Source organism: Dermacentor silvarum, chromosome 8 (genome assembly GCF_013339745.2).
Source record: "Dermacentor silvarum isolate Dsil-2018 chromosome 8, BIME_Dsil_1.4, whole genome shotgun sequence".
NCBI classification, from domain to species: Eukaryota; Metazoa; Arthropoda; class Arachnida; order Ixodida; family Ixodidae; genus Dermacentor; species Dermacentor silvarum.
Window position 1 is genome coordinate 171,834,890 of NC_051161.1, and position 21,069 is coordinate 171,855,958.

Below are 21,069 nucleotides of genomic sequence, written 5' to 3' on the forward strand. Positions count from 1 at the left end.
TACAGTGCAGCCACGTGAGACGAAATACCGGTTATAATGCGGCTTCCGTGGGAAAAGCTCGCTGACAAGTGCGGCAGCAAGCACGCTTCTCAAAAAGATGCGTGCTGCCGGCTGGCGTATGCATTATTCAATGCAATCAAACTCTCGTTAATTCGGACTTATTTGGCTGCACATCGGTTAATCCGGACTACTTTCGGAGCTCGTGAGCGAGGAGCGCCGCAAATGTGGAACGCAAAAGAGCAAGAACGGCGCTAGCGTCCAACCAAAACGAAGCGACAGAGTCCGCATTGCCACAGCCATCAGTTGAAATCGGACGTGAATGACAGCAACGCCGGAATGCTTCGAGCTTATTTGTGTCTTTAAAGCCTGTATTCTTGCATTTACCGCCGCGTATAACACTGCATTGGCCGCGGGCTTTCGTAACTGCGTAGTCGTCATCGACGATCGCGTTTTTAACAGCTGCCGTTTTCTCCGCAGCGGTTGCGGCAAACAGTAGTTTCGTTTTTACTCGGTACGCGCGTCGGCTGCGTGCCTAAAAAACTGCGTAGTCGCCATCGATGATCACATAGATAGCGACCGCGGTTTCGACTGCATTTGTTGCAGCGAGTGGTAGTTAATTCGTCCAGACTCAGTGCGTGCGTCGTGTGCGTGCCTTCAGCACCGCAAAGTCGCCGTTCATTATCATGTCGTTAGCGGTCACGGTTTTTTCTGTAGTGGTTGCGGCAAACAGCTGTTTCGTTTTGACTCGGTGCAAAGCTGTCGAGCTTGAAGAGCACCGGCTACATCGCGATTATGTTTTCGCCTGCTCCCTGACGAAAACGTAATCACAATGTGCGCGCAATAGTACAAAGCCTGTCTATATGCTTGGTCTACATGTTTTGCATACATGCAGCGCTTGAAAATCGTTGTTTTGGTTATAATGCGGTAACGCTTATAGCGCAGATATTCGCGACTCCGGCGACTTACGTTATAAGCGGTCTACACTGTAGTTTCATTGGATAGTAAGTACTAACCTGCATAGCCAACAGTTGTGTTAGCTGCATGTCAGCCAGCGTTCCGGCTCCAAATTCCACGAAGCCAAAGTGCTGTGTGTTTAAGTAGGTTCAGTTGAGGTCACGTGGTCCTCGATGCTCAGCAGAGACTGGTAGTTCGTCGTCAACGAGTGCCTCATCCAAACGGTGATGTAAGCCGGTGATAACTGGCAATCCACTGTTGAACTTGGTTGTTGCCGTCACCCATCCGATTTCACTTGATGAAGACGATTTCGGCGACAGTGGGAGCAGTGCCCGCTCACCATCCACGCCAAGCAGGATCGCTGATCCGATTGCAATAAGGACCTGCATAACCAACAGTGGTGTTAGCTGCATGTCAGCCGGCTCCAAATCCCTGGTCGCTGCTTTCAATTTCCTTGCTGTGGGCTGGTAATGTTCTCTCTGACTAAGTCACTCTAGCAGTTCAGCAAGAAATGGGGTGACACAAACGGCAGTGTTTTGCTATTTGAGGCTAGAATGAACAACATGTGCAGCATACCTGATTAACTCAAGCAGGCTAGGTGACCTCCCCCGTTTCAAAGGGGATGCCAATGAATCATCAAGCAGAAATGGCAAGGGCTTTGGTTCCTGCCAACAGGAGCGTAAGAAAGCAACGCGGTTGGGGAACAGTGGTTCAGCAACCAGGGTTTGGATGACATGCTGAACATCCGGAGACTATGACAATATTGGCATGCATATAAATTGCATATGTTTTTGGTGAACGTTTTTCACCCGGCCAATCTTTGTTACAGTGTTATCATGCTGTGCAAGATGTACCTTTCTGTATTGGAAGTTCCTCGAATGTGATCACTGGTTATATCTTTTGTTGATGTTGTTGCCGAACCTTATGCAATCTGATTGCATGCGCAATGCGAATAGTGTTGTACTTTTCGAAAAGTACGCAAGCATGAGCGATTACGCTGGAACCTTCAACGAGTATGTATAAGTAGCCGACGCATCTTACCTGTAGATCAGATTTCGACGATCGATGCATGTGCCCATTACTATTGTTCTGCCCAAGTGTAACTTGTTTTTGTGGGCACAGGCTTGCCCAACAAAGAATTAGTTTTGCGACTCGTCATTGTGCTACAGTCTAATTTTTGCACCATCACGGCAACGTGACGATTTGCAGTTTTTGAATGTCTCCTGCCTCCACATACTCCAGTCTTGCTACAATCCATCGATCTTTGACTAAGGTTTTCAGGCACGAATCAGCTGATTTTGCCGAAGAATGTGTGTTCTTGTGCAAAGCAGACTTTGAAAAGGTGGCGCATCCCTCTTGATGAGCTGGTCATTGTGGTGTTATAGCCTAAAATAATATTTCTCCTCCTTGCAGCAAAGGACCTGATCAAGGGCCTGCTGAGGACTGACCCCACCCAGCGGCTCAGCATTGAAGAAGTGCTGGTTAACAAGTGGATTGCGGTCAGTGTGCATCGAGTCTGCTCGTAGCCATTTCTCAAGTGGCACAGCCCTGCTGTGTCCCTTATGTGAATACTTGTGGCTCGTTCCGAGGGTCATTTCAAAATTGGCTCTTAGCATGCCTTTCTCGGGAGGTCACTTTCTGGGCCACACTAGTTATTCTCGTTCATTATCTGTTTTCAATACAAAGATTCATGAAAGGACAGTGACAATATTGTTTATCTATATTTTCCTGAAACATCTTACTTTCTAAATATTAAAAAAAAGAAAATTCTGAGTCCACAATAGCAATCTGCGTTAAATTTTATTTCAGAAAGTGACCTTGTGTCAACATGCAGTATGACCTCAGTTTCTAATATAAGGGAAAATCGCCAACTAAGATGTGTACATATGTAAAGATATCCCACTTTTGTTTTTCGGTGCAGGCATAATTCTTACATATTACCACGAGCACATATTTCAGGTCTTCCTCAATTGTGCACTTTTTCCTTTCTAGAAGTTTTGTCAGCTTCAGCAATGGCACGGCAAACTGGTCTTTCTGCTAATTCACTCAAATCATGTTGGTTGGCCACCTTTGTTGGTGCTTTAACACTCCAGAGTCTAGCACCTGGACTGTCAATTCTAGGGATGGTTTCTGGCATACGGAAGCCAGAAAATAACGACCATGACACTACATTTACACGTACAGTAAGAAATGGCAGATAGGCGGTCAACTCTTGCTGACTTTTTCCAGTGGCTGTTCATTTTTTGTCTTTTACTTTATTTTCATGCGAAGCATTCCTCGGTCTTGCCTCGCTGTGAAGTGTCGCCGCGATGTCCGTCGAGCCCAGAAGCTCCATAACCACAATCGCACACATGCTTCTCTTGTTTTAAAGCCAGCCAGCTCTGAAACACTCAGTGCCTCTTGCCACTTCATCTTCTTTCCTTGTGACAGCTTGCGCTTTGATGTGAGACTGCACTATGAAAAGCGGTGTACTGACTTCATGATCGCTTGAGTTAATCATGTTTTTAACATTTCTTCGCCGGAGTACAAGTGCCACCGTCGTTTTAACATACACCACGTGACATAGCCATGGTACGTACAATAGTATAACATTTCATCGCTGAGGACCTCACAGTTCGTGTTTCTCTCGCTTACGCTCGTCCACTACCTGTGTAGAACTCAACAATCACCACGTTGTAAGCTTGTGCAAAACGGACAGCATAGAATTTATGCCGTTGCTGTCATACAATCGTCTTCGACGGGGTCGTTGTCGTGCTGTAGTCATCACACATATGCATGCTCACAGCCCACCCACAACTACTCATTTTACACAGACACGTTAGTCCACCAAGTATCAGATTGCAGAGCCAAAAACTATGCTGGATAGCCAGGTACCCGCAGAATGCTTCGCATAACATGGATTCCTATTGGGAAGATTTTAACTACGCTAGAAACAGGGACAAAGGAGGACAAAAAAGACAACACATGCACAGACTCACAACTAACTTTTAATGGGTGAAAGATGACATATATACAATAGAATCTCGATGATACGAATCTCACGGGGTCACGAAAAATATTCGTATTAGCCGAAATTCGTATCATCGAAACAATTAAAACTAGCGAAATTATGGGATCAGATCGCGAAAATCGCGAGAAAAATCGATTTTTGAAAACCACGCATTTTGGTATCTGCAACACCTAATCTACGCTGTATCAAAATGACTTGGCTGAAAACACACTAAAAGTGGCCACAAAAAATTTAATTCCTCAGTGGGAAGGGCGAGAAAACAGCTTTCAATCGCGCAAAATCACCACAGTTCATGGAGACATATCTCGTATTTCCCCCCACTGAGCGCTGCCATCTTGGTATCGTTCGAAAGCTCAAAGTTTCGCCGTTCTACTTCTCAATTCGTCCGTCGTCGCCATTTTGTAACAAACGCACAAACACAAAAGAATCGCGGGTCTGCGATAGGTAGTCACACGGGCCCTTCGATGAAAGCGGGCCTCCGATTGGCTGCCGTGCTGGAAGGCGTCTCTCCATTGGTTGCTGCTGTGGCAGGGGCAAGATGGCAACTGCAGTTGTCTGCTTCGTAAACCACGCCGGCGTCTTCACTTGACACGCAGAATTCGGATTACTGAGAGCTCCCAGGTTAGTGATGTATCGTTGCTCATTGGACAAGAAATTTTGGACAAAGCACGCCTTCGGAATACGGAAACGCAAGCCTCCTACGGCAAGAAAAATATGGCAAGAAAAATTACACGTGCACACAAATGTGCCATTTTCTGAGAGGCGGAGAACACAATGTTCACACCTAACGTTGCGCAACGTTCTTGAGATTGTGTGACACCTTATGCTGGTAAGGGGGGATCACAGCATAACGTCTACGCTCCTGGTCGTTATCTTGAGGTGAAGCAGTAACATCTTGTGTTAATTCCGTTAATTCGACTCCGGTTAATGCAGTTTTTATTGCAATAGCAATTATACTCGAGCACATTCCTGCCGTCGTTGTCACTGTGAGGTTCCGTATAAAGTCTAATGACGATAAAATCGTCGCTGCGTGCCGTACGCTGTGTGTGCGAGTGAAACCGTTCGAGGGTGAGCCTTCAATCGCGGCTCAATGTAGCACACGCGAGGGAGGAAGTCAGGCCGGAAGCGCGAGGCATGGGTGACGGAGAGGGAGAATGGAGGGAGAGGTGTTCTGCTACGTCGGTTGCTCCTTACAGCGGGGCTGCCATATCTTGAAATCGATCTGCGATGTGGGCCAAGTGCACGCCCGTGCGGGCCTCATCTGCAAAGCGATCTGCGATGGGGGCATGCGCGGAGTGCCAGTAGCTTCGTATGCGCTGTTCTTTCAACGTTTAGTTCATGTTGAAGCAAGATGAGAGACAGCGCGAAGGTCAATTTGCCCACTGCTGCTGGCGCGCTTTCTCACTCAGGCGTTTTCACAGTGAGTTTCGGCGGTCATCAAGCGAAATGTGTTTATGTTTATCTGTGCGCGCATGACACTGTGCTTGTCCATTTAGTTAGTAAGCGAATGTTTACAACTTTATACGGCTCATTAAACTACTATCCTTGCTTCGTACAGCTATCGTAATCGATGCTTCGCCTTTCGGGCGAGACTGCAACATTTTTGGTTAATTTGTTTGTTTTTCGTGTGTGTACCAATTGTAAAGTAAGTACTTTGTACTGGTGATCTTACATCTGCTTTCTTGCTTCCTTGAACACGCTCAGTGCTGCAACATCGCTGTCGCGGGGGATCGACGGCCATCGTGCACATGGGTTCTCAAAGCAGGTTCTGTGGAACCCAGGGTTTCTGCAGGTGCCTCCTTGGGGTTCCGCAAGCCACTGATAAAATTTTCCCTGGTTCCACGCTTGCCAAGTCGCTGAGATGGTGAACACGAGGTGCAATCTATCCAAGGAATCTCCATTTACCCATGCCCAAGTTTCAAAAAGCACGTCACAGTGCATAACAGAAATGCGCAAACTGTGCAGTAAATGCCAGCAGCTTGTAACCACCCAGCCTCCGAAAACAGACAGCGTGCCTAAGCTTTTGCACTTGAATCTTGGAGGCTGTTACTTACCCCTATACACATTTCCCCTTAAGAAAGTAATCCAGTGCTACTTTTTATGACGAGGACAAAGAAAAACATGAGAGATCAGTGCCCGTCCTGTCATGTGTTTCTGTGTCCTCGTCATAAAGAGCAGTGCTGGATGACTTTCTTAACCCTTTGTGGTCCGAAACTTTTACCCACTTTCCGGCTGTTCTGGTCTGCAACTATTTTGCCAGTTTGTGGCGCCGCGAAGGAAACCACAAACTGTGGAATAAAAACTCACAGGATATTTATTTGTCAGGCTCTGCCCGACAACGGACCGCAAAGGGTTAAGAGAAAAAATAATGCATAATAGTGTTTTGTTAAGCATTTCTCCCGTTTGTAGATGAATGCTGCTAGCGTGCACGCTGAATTATACGTCTGAGTATTTAAAGAAGAAAATGCACGGAGCAGCGCAACACACTTGGTTCTAGTACGATAGCTCGGTGAGCGCTTAACGCTGCAAATGTGCAACACAAGAGAGCAAAAACTGGTGCTAGCGTCCAACCAAAACAAAGTAGCGGAGTCCGCATCACCATAGTCATCAGCGTAAATCGTACATGATGTACATGCACCACAGTTTCATCCTCAGTGTTTATGGCAAACAGTAGTTTTGTCTTGACTTGGTGTGCGCGTCAGCCACTTGCCTTCAAAACTGTGTAGTCGCCATCTATGATCGCGTCGATAGCAGCAGTGGTTTCGTTCGTAGTGGTTGTGGCAAACATTAATTTCGCTTTGACTCAGTGCAAAGCTTTCGAGGGTGAAGAGCACGGGCTGCACATCTATGGACGGATGATTTGTTGGTGACGAACTCACTGGTAGTGCGTGGTAGTGAAGAGACGTGCGCTGACCAACATGCTCGAGAACCCCTCGCTAGTAGATAGATTGGAGAGGCTTCGCACGCTGACTCCAAGACAGGGTGCGCACAGGTCCTTGAAATCCTTGAAAACCCTTGAAATTGAAAGTTCCGTTTTCAAGGCCTTGAAAGTCCTGGAATTTCTTTTCCGTCCTTGAAAACTCTTGAATTCTTGGGGTTTTCACTGGGTCCGACAGTGCGACTCACATTATATGGCGGTTGAGGGTGGTCCCGGCAAACTTAATTGCTTTCCACAAGGCTGGGACCGCGAAGTCAAACTTCCTGCTCGAGGAAGAAGCGAGCGTGCGTCCGTGTGCACTTCTTTTTTTTCCCTCTGGCTTGCTGCTTCGACTTCGGGGTTGGCCAAAAGCCATAAGTTGCTCTCCACAATGAGGCTAGAGCGTCTCGACCTCCTCGGGAAGAATACAAATTGTGCCATCATGTTTATTTGTGACGAAAAAGCAGTTACATGAATCTTAACAGTGGAATTTGATAGTATTTCACTTTTTTGGGTGTTCGCCTTGGGCTGGATTTATTGGCAACCCACTAAAAACAGGTACAGCCACATTGTGCTTTGTGTATCTGCGTGTGCGCTCCGGTGCCGTCGACGCTTTGTTTGCTTTTTTTCCCATTTCGGTTGTGGTGCGCATGGTTCAGAATAATGCCTGGGAAATGTAAATTCCAAAGCACTTGGCTCAACAACGACGATTACAAACTTCGGGTTGCGCCGGATACGTCAGACTCCCTCCGCGCAAAATGCACATCCTGCAGAAAGACCTTCGACATCGCTTCTATGGGTGAATCTTCTCTCAGAAGCCATGCAAAAAGCACTGTGGAATTGTGCAAATGGCAGCTGGAAACTCTATACTGAACTACCTGGCACCAAGCACAAGCGAGCGGTCCACTGGGTTGGCTCCATCGCCACGGGTTGGCTCCATCGCCACGGGTTGGCTCCATCGCAGGCGAGTCATCTAAACAGCGCCTGCAAGTCACACGAGGTGGTTACCGATGCAGAAATTCTGTGGGCAATGAAAGTGATTACCTCCCACTACTCGTACAGATCATCCGCACAAACCGGTGACTTGTTCAAGCGGATGTTTCCCGACAGCGACGTGGCTAAATCGTTTTTCTGCGGAGAAAAAAGTTGTTGCAGTTGACTTGGGGACGTGTGGCCTTCATACCATCCACAATGCCTACAGGGCAGGCGTAGGAGCCAGCAAGTGGGGCATTGACGTTCTGCTGTCAAGCCTGAGTGCCCTCTTTCGAGACTCACCAGCACGAAGGGAAGATTTTTCAACTGTGACTAACCAGGAAAAATTTCCACTACAGTTTCTGTCTCATTGATGGGTGGAAAACACAATTGTCATTGAAAGAGCTTTGCTTCTTTGGAATGAGATAAAGAAATATGTGGAATCTGCAAGGAGTAAGCAGGTGAGCTTACCAAAGTGTGCATCATTTGAAAATGTGTACAGCTTTTGTCGCGATTCCTTGACGCTGGTAAAACTGAACATTGCTCTCAGTGTTGCTTCCATTCTTCAGCCATTCTTGAAAGACTACCAGTCCGACAAGCCAATGTTCTTCTTTCTTGCTAGAGACCTTGAGAGGGTAGCGCTCACTGACGCTGCTAAGCGGGGACGCTAAGGTCAGCGCTCTCTGCCGGCGCCTTGGGGCCGGCTGCGACTGATGAAAAAAATAAAGTTGGGCGGCGCATGCAGCGGCGCAAGCATGGCACGCGCTAGTTAGTTCTGAAAGCCTGCTGAGCTGGTCCTCTTGTTTTGGCGCTCCGCTGCAACTCCTCAGTTCCCGACAGTGGTGACTCCGGCCTAAGAGATGACCGACCCCAGCAACCTCCCGCCCTCAGGTAACCTTCCGCCTGACGCTACCTCGTGCCCACGGGACGTCGCAGCTCTACAGCTCTGCCTGCCCATGTTCTGGTGCTAGAACCCGCAGGTTTGGTTCGCCCAGGTCGAAGCCATCTTCGATCTGCACCACATCACCTCAGAGACTTCGCGGTTTCGCCACTTACTTTGCAACCTGTCTCCTGAGGTGGCTCAAGAAGTGGCGGACGTTATTGCTGCACCTGTGAGTGATGCCCCGTACCAGCAACTGAAGCAGAGTATTTTAGAATGCACCACGGCGTCTGAGAGCGCGTGCCTCCAGCAGTTGCTCACCTCCGAGGACTTTGGAGATCGCCGCCCTTCCCAGCTGCTCAACAGCATGCAACAGCTCCTGGGCACAAGCAACGTCGACTCGAACAGTGCGCTGTTGAGGGAGCTCTTCCTGCAGCGCTTATCACAGTCCACCCGTCTTGTCTTGGCCGCTATAGAGGACTTGACCCTTGACCGCCTCGCCCAGCTTGCTGATCGAGTCCACGGCGCGACTTCTCCTTCAGTTGCCGCCCTCTCTTCAACGCCACAGTCCTCAATGATGGCCTGCTTAGAGTCCCAGATCGACCAGCTCGCCGTTTCCACTGACGCCTTTCGGACGTCCTCCCATGACCAGCGCGGCTCCACCTCATGTCCCAGCTGCCGTCCCTCTTCCCCGACCAATCGCCGCTCGCGCAGTCGTCGACGCTGGTACTATCTGCTGGTACCATCGCACTTTGCAGCACTGCGCCCGTCAGTGCAAGTACCCATGCGAATGGTCAGGAAACGCACCGCGAGATCACTGACGGCGGCATGTGACCTCGCCTTACAACCCGGCCGCCTTTTCATAGTCATGGATCGCATTTCTGGCCTGCGATTCCTTGTAGACATGGGTGCCGAGGTCAGTGTACTGCCGTCCTCCAAGCGTGACCGCGCTTCTAAGTCACCTGGACAAAACACTCCGCCCGGCAAACTCTACCTCCGTCGCCACGTATGATCTGCGGTCCCTCACTCTCGACCTTGGCCTGCGGCGCACGTTCCGGTGGGTCTTCATCGTGGCCGATGTCCATCGGCCTGTCCTCGGTTCCGACTTCCTGACTCATTTCGACCTTGACGTCAGCATGCGCCGCCATCACCTGATTGACAAGAAGCTCCTCTCGATCCCTGGCGTTCTGTCGGCTGTCGCTCCCACCGGCATCTGCACTCTGATCCCATCATGCCCGTATGCTCGTATCCTCGAAGACTTCCCTGAGGTGACGAGGCTCTGCAATTTAAATCAGCCACCCAAGCACAGCGTCACCCACCACATTGTCACGCTAGGTCCACCCGTCGCAGCCTGTCCGCGCCACCTCTTCGGTGAGTGTCTGGACATTGCTAAACGGGAATTCGAGCACATGCTCCAGCTAGGTATTATTCGCCCTTCGTCCAGCAGTTGGGTCTCCCCGCTTCATCTGGCGCCCAAGAAAGAACCGGGTGACTGGCGTCCGTGCGGTGACTACCGGGCGCTCACACGGTCCACGATAGCTACCCCCTTCCACACATCCAAGATTTCACAGGCCATTTGGAAGGATGCAAAATCTTTAGTAAGGTGGACCTTGTCAAGGCCTATCACCTAATTCCCGTTGAGCCTGCCGATATCTCAAAGACAGCCATTACTACACCCTTCGGCCTGTTTGAGTATGTGCGCATGCCCTTTGGGTTACGCAACGCAGCTCAAACGTTCGAACGATTCATTGCCGAGGTAACGCGTGGCCTCCCGGCTGTATTTTCCTACATCGACGACATCCTCGTTGCGAGTCCCAATCCACAAGATCATGAGTGTCACCTCCGGGAACTCTTTGAACGCCTTCAACAATTTGTCCTGGTTGTCAACCCCCAGAAATGTGTATTTAGATGTTCCGAGCTCGAGTTTCTGGGCCACCACATCTCGGAGCTGGGAATTCGTCCGTTGCCCTCTCACGTCCAGGCCGTGAAAGATTTCCTAGCACCCACTACCCTACGCCAGCTGCGTGAGTTCCTCGGCCTAAAGAATTTCTCCCGGCGTTTTATTCCGCACTGCGCTGAGCTTCTACACCCACTGACTGACCTTCTTCGCACGACCAAGGGCTCCTCATCTACGATTTCCTGGTCTCTCGAAGCTGACGCTGCTTTCAGGGCTGCTAAGCAAGCCATCGCCGATGCAGTACTTCTCATACACTCGAGAACTAACGTGCCAACCTGCATCATGGTGGATGCTTCCAGTGTGGCTATCGGCGCTGTTCTCCAGCAGAAAGTCAACTCCGAGTGCACCCACTGGGTTTCTTCTCTCGGAAGCTCCAACCTGCCAAGACTCGCTACAGTGTTTTTGGCCGTGAGCTACTCGCCATCTACTCCACCATCCAGCACTTTCGGCACTTTTTGGAGGGCCAGCCATTTTATATTCTAACAGATCATAAGCCTCTGCTGTATGTCTTCTGTACAAACTCTTCAAAGTACATCGCACGTGAAGTTCGTCAACTGGCCTATATATCAGAGTTCACAACGGATATCCGGCACATCAAAGGCACCGACGAGGCAGCTGACGCACTTTCACGCATCACCTCCCTCGGCACTTCTACATCGACTGTGGATTGGGAAGGTCTAGCTCGTGCGCAGATGGAAGACCCCGAGCTGCAAGCGCTGCGTGACCATCCCCGTTCCCGCCATCTACAACTCGTTCCTCACCCGTTTGTGCCTGGCTCCCTCTGGTGCGACGTGTCAGCGGCTACACCTCGCCCCGTCATTCCAGCTGCCTTCCGTCGTGCGGTGTTCCAATCACTTCATGATATTTGCCATCCCAGCATCCGAGCCACGCAGCACCTCGTTACACGGTGGTATGTCTGGCCAAGCATTAACACCAATTTTCGCAAATCGTGCCTCGCATGCCAGACCGCCAAAGTTACCCGCCACACGAAGACTCCCATGCAGTCGTTCTTGCCCCCTGGCTGCAGTTTTGACCATGTGCATCTTGATTTGGTTGGACCACTTCCTCACGCTCACGACTGTCGCTACATTCTCACAATGATTGACCGCTTCACCCGTTGGCCCGAAGCCGTGCCCATTCCGGACATCACTGCGGAAACGGTCGCCAAAGCCTTCGTTTCAGCATGGGTTGCCTGCTTCGGCTGCCCCAGCATTGTGACAACTGATCGCGGCCGGCAATTTGACTGCACACTGTTCACTTCGCTCAGCCACCTGCTTGGCACTAAGCACTGCCGTACCACTGCATATCATCCCTGTGCCAATGGCATGGTTGAGCGGCTCCATCACCAGCTCAAGGCTGCACTCACTGCGCGCCTGGATTGAGAGCACTGGGTCGACCACCTTCCTATGGTTCTTCTCGGCCTACATGCCGTCCTTCGTCGCGACCTTGGCTGTTCAGCTGCCGAACTCGTCTGCGGCGCACCCCTGTGGCTTCCTGGAGACTTGTTCATTCCGTCTGCCCCCTTGCCCCAGCCGCTACAGTGCCTCCAACGCCTACAGGACTGCATTCAGCAACTGCGCCCCGTACCGCCTCGATCATCGGACCGCAGCACTTTGTGCACCCGGACCTTGAGTCCTCGTCCCAGGTGTTCCTCCGACGAGATGCTATAAAGGCGCGCGCCTCTTACACCCTCCTACGACTAATGTACCGTGTCCTCCACAAGACGCAGAAGTCCGCCACCATCCTATTGAATGGTCGCGAAGAAGTCGAAACGCCTCCCAAGGAGCTCCCCGCGGATGTCGCCGGCGCACCTGTCGATCTGCTTGACACCAAGACAGCCTCATCTCTGCCTCGTGGACGAGTACATTTCGCTGTTTCGTCTGGGCGGGGGGCTCTGTAGCGCCCACCGACGCTGCTAAGCGGGGACCCCGCTAAGGTCGGTGCTCTCGGCCAGCGCCTAGGGGCCGGCTGCGACTGACGAGAAAAATAAAGTTGGGCAGCGCGTGCCAGCGGCGCAAGCACGGCATGCGCTAGTCCGTTCTGAAAGCCTGCTGAGCTGGTCCTCTTGTTCTGGCGCTCCGCTGCGACCCCTCGGTTCCCGACAAGAGTGTTGTGCAGAAGCTCCTTGTGAAATTCATGAAGGCTTCAGTGTTGTCTTCATTGGCAGGGATTGGTGGTTTGTTCAGGATAGACGTTGACAACCCTGATAACCACACTCCGCTTGAAAAAGTGGATATCGGCCCCAAATGTGAACAAGCACTGAAAGATTCAAGGGCAAGTGCGAAGGATACATTTCAATTCAGAATGGAGTCTAAACTATTTTTGGCAGCTGTGACCAAGAAAATGTTGGAACGAAGTCCCCGTAAATCATCAATGGTTAGAAACCTGGCCTCTCTAGACCCCCGGCTCATGTGTTCGAAGCCGGATGAGTGCCTTGTGGGCCTAAGGAAGGTGTTGGATGTCTTGACTGTGGCAGGAAGACTCAGTGACAGCCAACGGGAATGTGTAAGCGCAGAATACACTGATCTACTGCAAGAGGTAAAGCACGAGCTTCGCCTGTTTGAGAGCAGGCTGGATGAGTTTTTTCATGACCTCCTGAGCTTCAATCCCTCCTACAAAGAGCTGTGGAAAGCAGTCAGGCTGTTGCTTGTTTTGAGCCATGGGCAAGCAACTGTCGAACGGGGGTTCAGTGTCAACTGCCAGATCTCCGTAGACAAACCCGTCATACATTTGTCATACATATTTGATGCAGTGGACAGGGCAGGTGGAATTTTGAATGTTCCTATAACAAAAGAACTCGGAATAGCTGTGTCTGCAGTGAGGCAGCATTACGGTGCACACTTGGAATCGGAAAAGAAACGATACCAAGAAAACTCAAAGGCGACAAAAAGGTGCACGATCACGGAAGAAGTTGAAGGGTTGCAGACAAAGAAAAAGAAGCTTGAGGCAGTTGTTGCCGATGTAATGGCCTCTGCAGATGGATATGCAGAAAAGGCTGAGAGAACTGGTGACATCACGCATGTGGTGAAATCAAACAGCTTGAGAAAGACAGCAAAAGCGAAGGCAGAAGAACTCAGCAGTATTAAGACGCAAATATAAAAGAAACTGAAAGACCTGCCCTGAGCTTCAGAATTTCATCTAGTCGAATGAAACTGTACGTGCACTAAGTGAAGTCACTTTCCTTTGTTCTGTCCAATAAAATGTAACATGTATGAATTACCGTATTAAATATTAAAATTTTTGGAAAGGTCTTTAAAAGACCTTGAATTTTTTTCTTGGAAACCTGTACGAACCCTGCAAGACAACCGAAAGTAGACGACACAATGTCACATCTTGATGCAGAGCCAGTAGCTTAGCTAGGGAAGGGGGTAATCGTCCGTAGTTCCCTTATTGTTTCACTGTGTCTGCAACCGTTTCAGGGACCCCACCTTGCGTCGGCTTATGAAAACTGCTGAAGTTATCGTAATATATCAAGAGGAAGAAAAATAACCTTGAATATTCCCAATATATTCAAAAGGACTTCAAAAAAATTATATTAATTAGACTATCTAAATTTTTGAATGAAGACTCTCTTATTACATTGCCGCAGTATAGATTTAGACCCCGTCTATCAACACAAAGCGCTTAACTTTATTAAAAAAAAATGACTCCTAACCTATATCAAGACAAAAAAAAACTACATTAGTCGTTGCAGTCGCCGACGAATAATTTGCGCACTGATAATTCAGACATGCTTGATTAATCGGACAGTTCTGTGGCACCGCCACTGGCCCCATAAACTTAGGGTGACCGAAATTTCCCTCACCTTACAGTGCACCAATTCAGACTATGACTCACACTCGCAACAGCCATGTGCTAATTTGGCTACCGAGTCGAGCAAAAATAGCAATATTATCGTTTTGATACGACGCTGGCAACTCAAAACCGAAACTAGTGAAGCCTAATCAATTTAATAGCCGCTGACCGCGCCCAAACCACAGGACAACCCGAGCCTTAGTGTCTTGAAGGTAGAATTTGTGATTTACGCGATTTGTGGTGCGAGTTCCATTCTACTCTTACTCCACCGTTCATGGCCGGCTCACCCGTGGACAATGCAGACGGAGCATCGTTGACTACTGACGAAGCACAAACAAAAAGTGAAAATGAATAGCATAAAAGGCATGCCTGACTAGAAAATCGCAGCCGCAGACTGTCTAAACCAATGGCAAGCGTATGTGCGCGTAGGAACATGTTGACAAACTTTGGCGTTATTCTCGGACAATCACTTTCTAAGATAATTTCGCTTTCACAATATTTCACGTGACCATCACCGGATGCCATCAACAATACGCGTTTCTGTACTTTGATCAGATAGCATGCTTGGCACTATTCCAAGAACACCATTGCTCATAGACGCCTATGCATCTTATGCTAGTCATGCGAAATATAGTGTGTTTGGCATTGTGCTAAGGAGTGCCATCGCTCGTAGACACGGATGAGTCTTTCACTAGTCACGCGAAATTGAACGTATACACAAAAGTGACAATCCTAGAATGCAGCATACCTTTTTTGTCCACTTGTTAAATAAATTCATGCATTTTCTGCTGAATCCGATATTTCGAACTCCCGATTATTCGTGCCTTTTGGCTGTCCCCATTGAGTCTGAATTATCAGTCAGCAACTGTACATGTATTTTTTCAAGGCTTTCGATACCATAAACTCTCTGCCAGTATTGCAAAAGTTAGATTGCTATGGAATTTGGGGTGCTGTATTGGAGATATTAGAGAGTTATTTGATTGTTACCAATGCATGTTTATAAAAATGCAATTATCTGTGCTAGAAAGAACTTGGTGCGGTGTTCCTCGGGGCAGTATACTCAGTCAACTTTTGTTTATTTACCATTATAATTCACATTGTAAGAGTGTACAGGTCAGTATGATATGCAATTTATGCTAAGGACAAGAACTTTTTTTTTTTCAGGGACAAATGCCGATAGCAAGATTGCATCGGCAAAGACACATTAAATAAATCACATGCTTGGACAGTGGAAAATTTAGTGTGCATAAATTGCTCTAAAACAAACGCTCTTCCTTTCTCTGGCAAAATGTTTCACTTGCTGAATCTAAGCAAAGTTAAAATTTAACCCGTGGGCAAAGACACTGGGTGTTATTTTTCACAAGTATGCATCTTGGAAACACCATGCCGAATATGTTCAGTGAAACCTCATTCATATGTATCTTGTGGGAACGCGGCATAACTACACACTAAACAGTAGTACAGTATAATGTTAGTATTTTATTTATTTATTTACACAATACTGCAGGCCAGTAATTTGGCCCTAGCAGGAGGGGTTACAAAGGATAAATACAATGTAACGAAGATAAACAACAACAAAAATCAAGAGAACACAAAGACCGTAACAATGTTCAACCATCGAAGCTTACAATGTGAGACTCGAGTTCATTGATAAAATCGGCAGATTCAAAAACCTTTCGGGGCAAAGAATTCCATTCAGACACCGTTCGTGGGAAAAAAGAGTACTTGTGTGCATCGATTCTAGCGAAAATTGGCGATAAAGAGTATTCATGGCTATGTCTAGTTGTCCTTGTAGTTAAAGGTTTTATACAATTTGGAAGTATTAACTTAGTTTTCCCTGCACGACAGTTTTGAAGAAAACCAAGACGACTAATTTTCCGGCGAGCCTCGAGAGTCGGTACATGGTACTTCTGCATCAATAAGGATGGCGAATCTTGCCTTCTATATCTCCCCAAAATAAATCTGATTGCCTTGCTTTGGACTCTTTCGAGTTGCATAACATCTTTCTTAAAATGAGGATCCCAAACTTCGGCAGCATACTCTAGTTTTGACCGAATACATGTATTGTAAGCTAACATTTTGGTACTGACTGGAGCATGTTTAAGTTTTCTTTTAAGGAACCATAGCTTCCGCAGGGCTGATGAAACAATGTCCAATATATGCTCTGACCAAGCAAGCTTATTAGTTAGAGTCACGCCTAAGTACTTATATTTGGAAACTTCTGATACAGGCTGGTTATGGAGTTCATAAGAAAAAGAACTAGGACATTTTTTCTTTGTGACACGTAAAAGTACAGTTTTTTCCGAATTCAATGCCATACCCCAACGCATACAGCAATCATCGATTGCCAAAAGAGCTTTTTGCAATAAGAAATTATCATTTGTGGATGATATTTTCTTAAAAACAGCACAATCATCAGCAAACATTCTTATGGATACATCATAAGGCACTACATCCACCAAATCATTAACATAAAGGAGAAACAATAGCGGACCTAAAACACTCCCTTGTGGAACGCCCGAGGTAACAGGCAGCGCTCTAGACGGACAATGATCAATTTCCACAAACTGCTTTCTATCGGCTAGGTACGAGGCAATCCACTGAATAATGTACAAAGGTAACCCTATACACTCTTATACAATAATTTTCCATGAGGCACTCTATCGAAGGCTTTCGATAAGTCTAAAAACAGAATGTCAATTTGACTGGACTGGTCAAGTACGCTCGATATCTCGTGTACCGTCGAAATAAGCTGTGTGGTTGTAGATAGACCCTTTCGAAAGCCGTGCTGATGAGGAGACAAAATATTGTTTTTAATAACGAATTCCTGAATAAAACTCACCACTATGTATTCCAAAAGCTGTGGGGTCTCACACATGCTCTTGGGACAAAGGAACGACAACACAGTAGTGCAAACAATCACAAGGGCATTTATTGCGCCTTTCATACACCAATGCACACTAGCTGAATTACAACCAATAGAACATTCACACGGGCGCGCGACAAATCAAGGAAGTCCAACTCACCGCGACCCGATAGCGAGCGAATACGTTCGCCCCATGCTATGACACCATTGCCTAGTCGTTCACGTGTACGGTCACGCGAACGGTGGCGCGTTCGAACGATCCGTGTTCATCCATACCGGTGCCCCGCTCCGAACCACGCGAGACATCTCACGAAGCGTGGATCGGCGCACGCGCGGGAAGTCCGCGTCGCGATAACGTTTAACATTTGTTAGCCGGTGGAAAGCGGCCACCAGTGAAAGATAAACATGTATACATGTCACTAGTGTGGCTGTGACTGCACTTGACTTACTCAGTCTGCACACCCTTTTTTAGAAGTAATCTGCAGCATGTGCAAAGAAGACTGGGTGAGCTGAGATGGCATGGCATTGTGTACTGCCTCCCGCAGATTTAGTTTTAGTGTTCGAGGTGTCGTAACCACAAGTTTCGGAGACGAGTTGAAATGAGAGGCAGACAAAGCTTCTGCTCCTTGCTACCGGTGTGTGTTTATCATGTTTTATTGCGATAGCAATTACAGTGGAATCTCGATGATACGATCACGGCTAATACGAATTTCCGGATGATACAAATTTTTCTCAGGTCCCGGCCGAGCCCCGTTACTTTGTAACGTGTCAGAGAACGATTGTTACGAATCGATTTTCGACCCGCGTCGATTCATACGAATAAACGCCGCACCACCAACGGCCGCGAAAGAAAACAGCGCGCAGTCATGTGCTTTCTTCCTTTCTCTTTTGGTGCGGAGGCTCGGACACGGCGCCGAGCAACGCGGAGGCCGGCACTGGGCGCGAAGTTAGAAGCGGTGGCACTTTTGTTGCTTTTATGCTTTTCCTTTCGTGCTTTTCCTCACGCAGATGTGGGGAAGCGCGGCCGCCACAGCGAGCGAAAGTTCATGCGGTCTATCGCTTCAACGGAAACTAAGCAGCGTAAGCACAGCGCATACGTGTGGAGATCGCTTTCAAGATACGGTGCGCGCGACAACACCGACAGCCAGCACAGGCGCAAAGCAGAGTACAAGATACGCATTTGGTGCCGCACAGCGTCGCCCCCCCCCCCTCCCTCACTCCTATACCCCCACAGCCTTTCGCGCAACAGAAGTCGCGCTTGCTCTCTGCTCTGCGTTCGCTCTCCGTGAAGGCGCGTGTCTCCCGCGCTTTCACTCGCACATACGGCGCACGGCGACGGTTTTATCGCCCTTGGACTCATGCTCGACGTCTTTATTTATTTATTTACAGATACTGCTGTCTCGATACACGAGACATAGCAAGAGTGGATACACCAGACACTACTAGCTCAAAACAACATACAGTGAATTTGAAACATAATTACAAAATGTGGTTAGACAATTCTTTCAAAAACTTTTCATTAGGGTTTTCCCGCAAGGAACCAGCTAGGTTCACTTCTGACTTTTCAATTTAGCTAGTTTTAATTGTGTTTCAATGATATGAATTTCTGCTAATACGAATGTTTTTCGTGACCCCGTGAGATTCGTATCATTGAGATTCCACTCTATATGGACACTTCAAGCGGATTTCTGCCGTCGCCATCGTAGTCGCCGTGAGGTTCCGTATAAAGTCCAAAGGCAATAAAATCGTCGCCGCACCCCATATGGGCGAGTAAAAGCGCGCGGGGGACGTGCGCTATCATGGAGAGCGAACGTACGACGGAGAGCAAACGCGTCTTCCGTGGTGCGAAAGGCTGTGGGGATATGGGAAGGAAAGAAGGGAGGGGGGGGGGGGCGACGCTGTGCTGCGGCACCTAAAGTTCTTTGATAATTTGAAACTACCGACATTCTTAGAACTCTGCCGCCGCGCCGAAGACCCTCGCACGCCCTCCTCTCCCGCCTCTCGAATCGGCGCTTTTCTGAGTGATGATTGGCCCCTCGGGCCGTCGCCAGGGAAGTGCGCCTCGGAATGACGCTTTGCTTGTGTTTTCATCTTTCGTCGGCACCATTAGCAGGCCGCCTCTCTCCGTTGCGAGCCAAGCTAGTGCTCTTATGATATCTAGCGTCATGTAAGGATGGAGTCAGAGAAATGCCTTTTCATGCGAGCCTTGACTTGCTACAGCTGATCTGCAAACGAGGGGAGGGATCTTAGGTTCTCATTATGACATACACATGAAAGAAACCGTCTCTTGGCGAAACGAAGGCACGCATAGGGGAGTGTTTCTATTTTTTTTTTTAAGTTGTGGTGTTAAATACTTCGAAATTGATTGTCGAATCATTTATGAAAGAAATAATTGATTAGAAAGTAGAAGAAAAAACAACCATGCGCCGCCGGTGGGATCCGACCTCCGAATTTCGCGTCCGGTGCACTACCAGCTGAGCTACGGCGACGGCTGTCCAATCTTCAACTTTTCTGGGTATTTATGTCTAGTGTTCTCCAGAGTGTTGACGAGCGCCACCTTCCTCCATAGCGGCGGACGTAGTACGTCCTGTATTACTGCAGGTGTCATGTGGACTGTGATCGAACCTTCTAATCAATTATTTCTTTCATGAATGATTACACAACCAATTCCGAAGAATTTAACACCACAACTTACAAAAAAAAAGGTAGAAACACTCCGCTATGCTCGCTTTGGCTTCGCCGACTGCTGGTTTCCTTCGCAGGTGATCTGAGTTTATATGCACTGACATATATTTTGAAAAACATTTGCAGGTTCATGACCTCGGTAATTTAGAAAATGGTACGAATTATTCCCTTCCAGCTGTCAATCACGAAATGACTACGTCCTAGGCTTTACAATGCTAAATATTGTTTCGACACGGCTATCTGAAGGCCTCTTAAAGTGCCATCGAGGGACTAGCCTAGATACTTCATCCAGAGAACGTAATATTTCCATAACTTAATCTAGTTATCCGTTGGCGCGAGTAATAATCCAGACATTTCAAGTCAAACCCCTTGGCCAGGTCACTTCTCCAAACATTCGGTAAAATTGTCTCTCCCTCGAGATCATTAAAAAAATGTTATCGTCTTTCAAGCAGCTGTGTTTTTTTATTCAACAAGTAATAAAGCAGCTGCATGGAAATCACTCTGAGGCACCAAAAAACTATCCTGCCTCTAAAACCACTCGGGAGCAGCTTCATAAACAACAGCGTTTCTGGGAAAATCATGCACTAGATAAAATCTGCATTTAGCATAACGTCAGTGGGCTGAAAAATATTGAGGAATATACAAATATATAACGTAAATATTCTACCATTAAAGCTGTGCGCTATTAATATGACCGGTACTGAAATGCCAAAGCCCATGAGGTCTATAATATTGTCACGTACAAGTTTGTACCGCTGTGGACAAAATGACGTTGGTTGGGGAAGAAGAGGCTGAAGTGTCTCGGAGCTCAGTAGATGGTGTCACCCTGGCCACAGAGCTACAACCCTCTGTATATATTGTAAATACATATATTTTCTCCCCGTAACATTTTGGTGGAGGTGCGGGGTAATCTCGCCACAAGCCGGCCCTGGATCTTCGCAGCGGGCGTCACATCGGTTCCGCTGTTATGGCTACTGACGCTGCCTCCGACGCTGACGCTGCCTCCGCCGCTCAGACACCGGCGGAAGTGGTA

The 21,069-nt window shown here is 48.1% G+C and overlaps 1 protein-coding gene across 3 annotated transcripts in view; it reads left to right on the plus strand.

The window, feature by feature from the left end:
* LOC119461843 (MAP kinase-activated protein kinase 2) overlaps positions 1-21,069 on the plus strand; it is a 329,640-nt gene that overhangs the window by 236,854 nt on the left and 71,717 nt on the right. For all 3 annotated transcript variants that reach the window (XM_049672746.1, XM_049672747.1, XM_037723215.2), the window contains exon 8: positions 2,368-2,453. In XM_049672746.1, the coding sequence (XP_049528703.1) occupies positions 2,368-2,453 (86 nt within the window). The remainder of the gene's footprint in view (positions 1-2,367; positions 2,454-21,069) is intronic.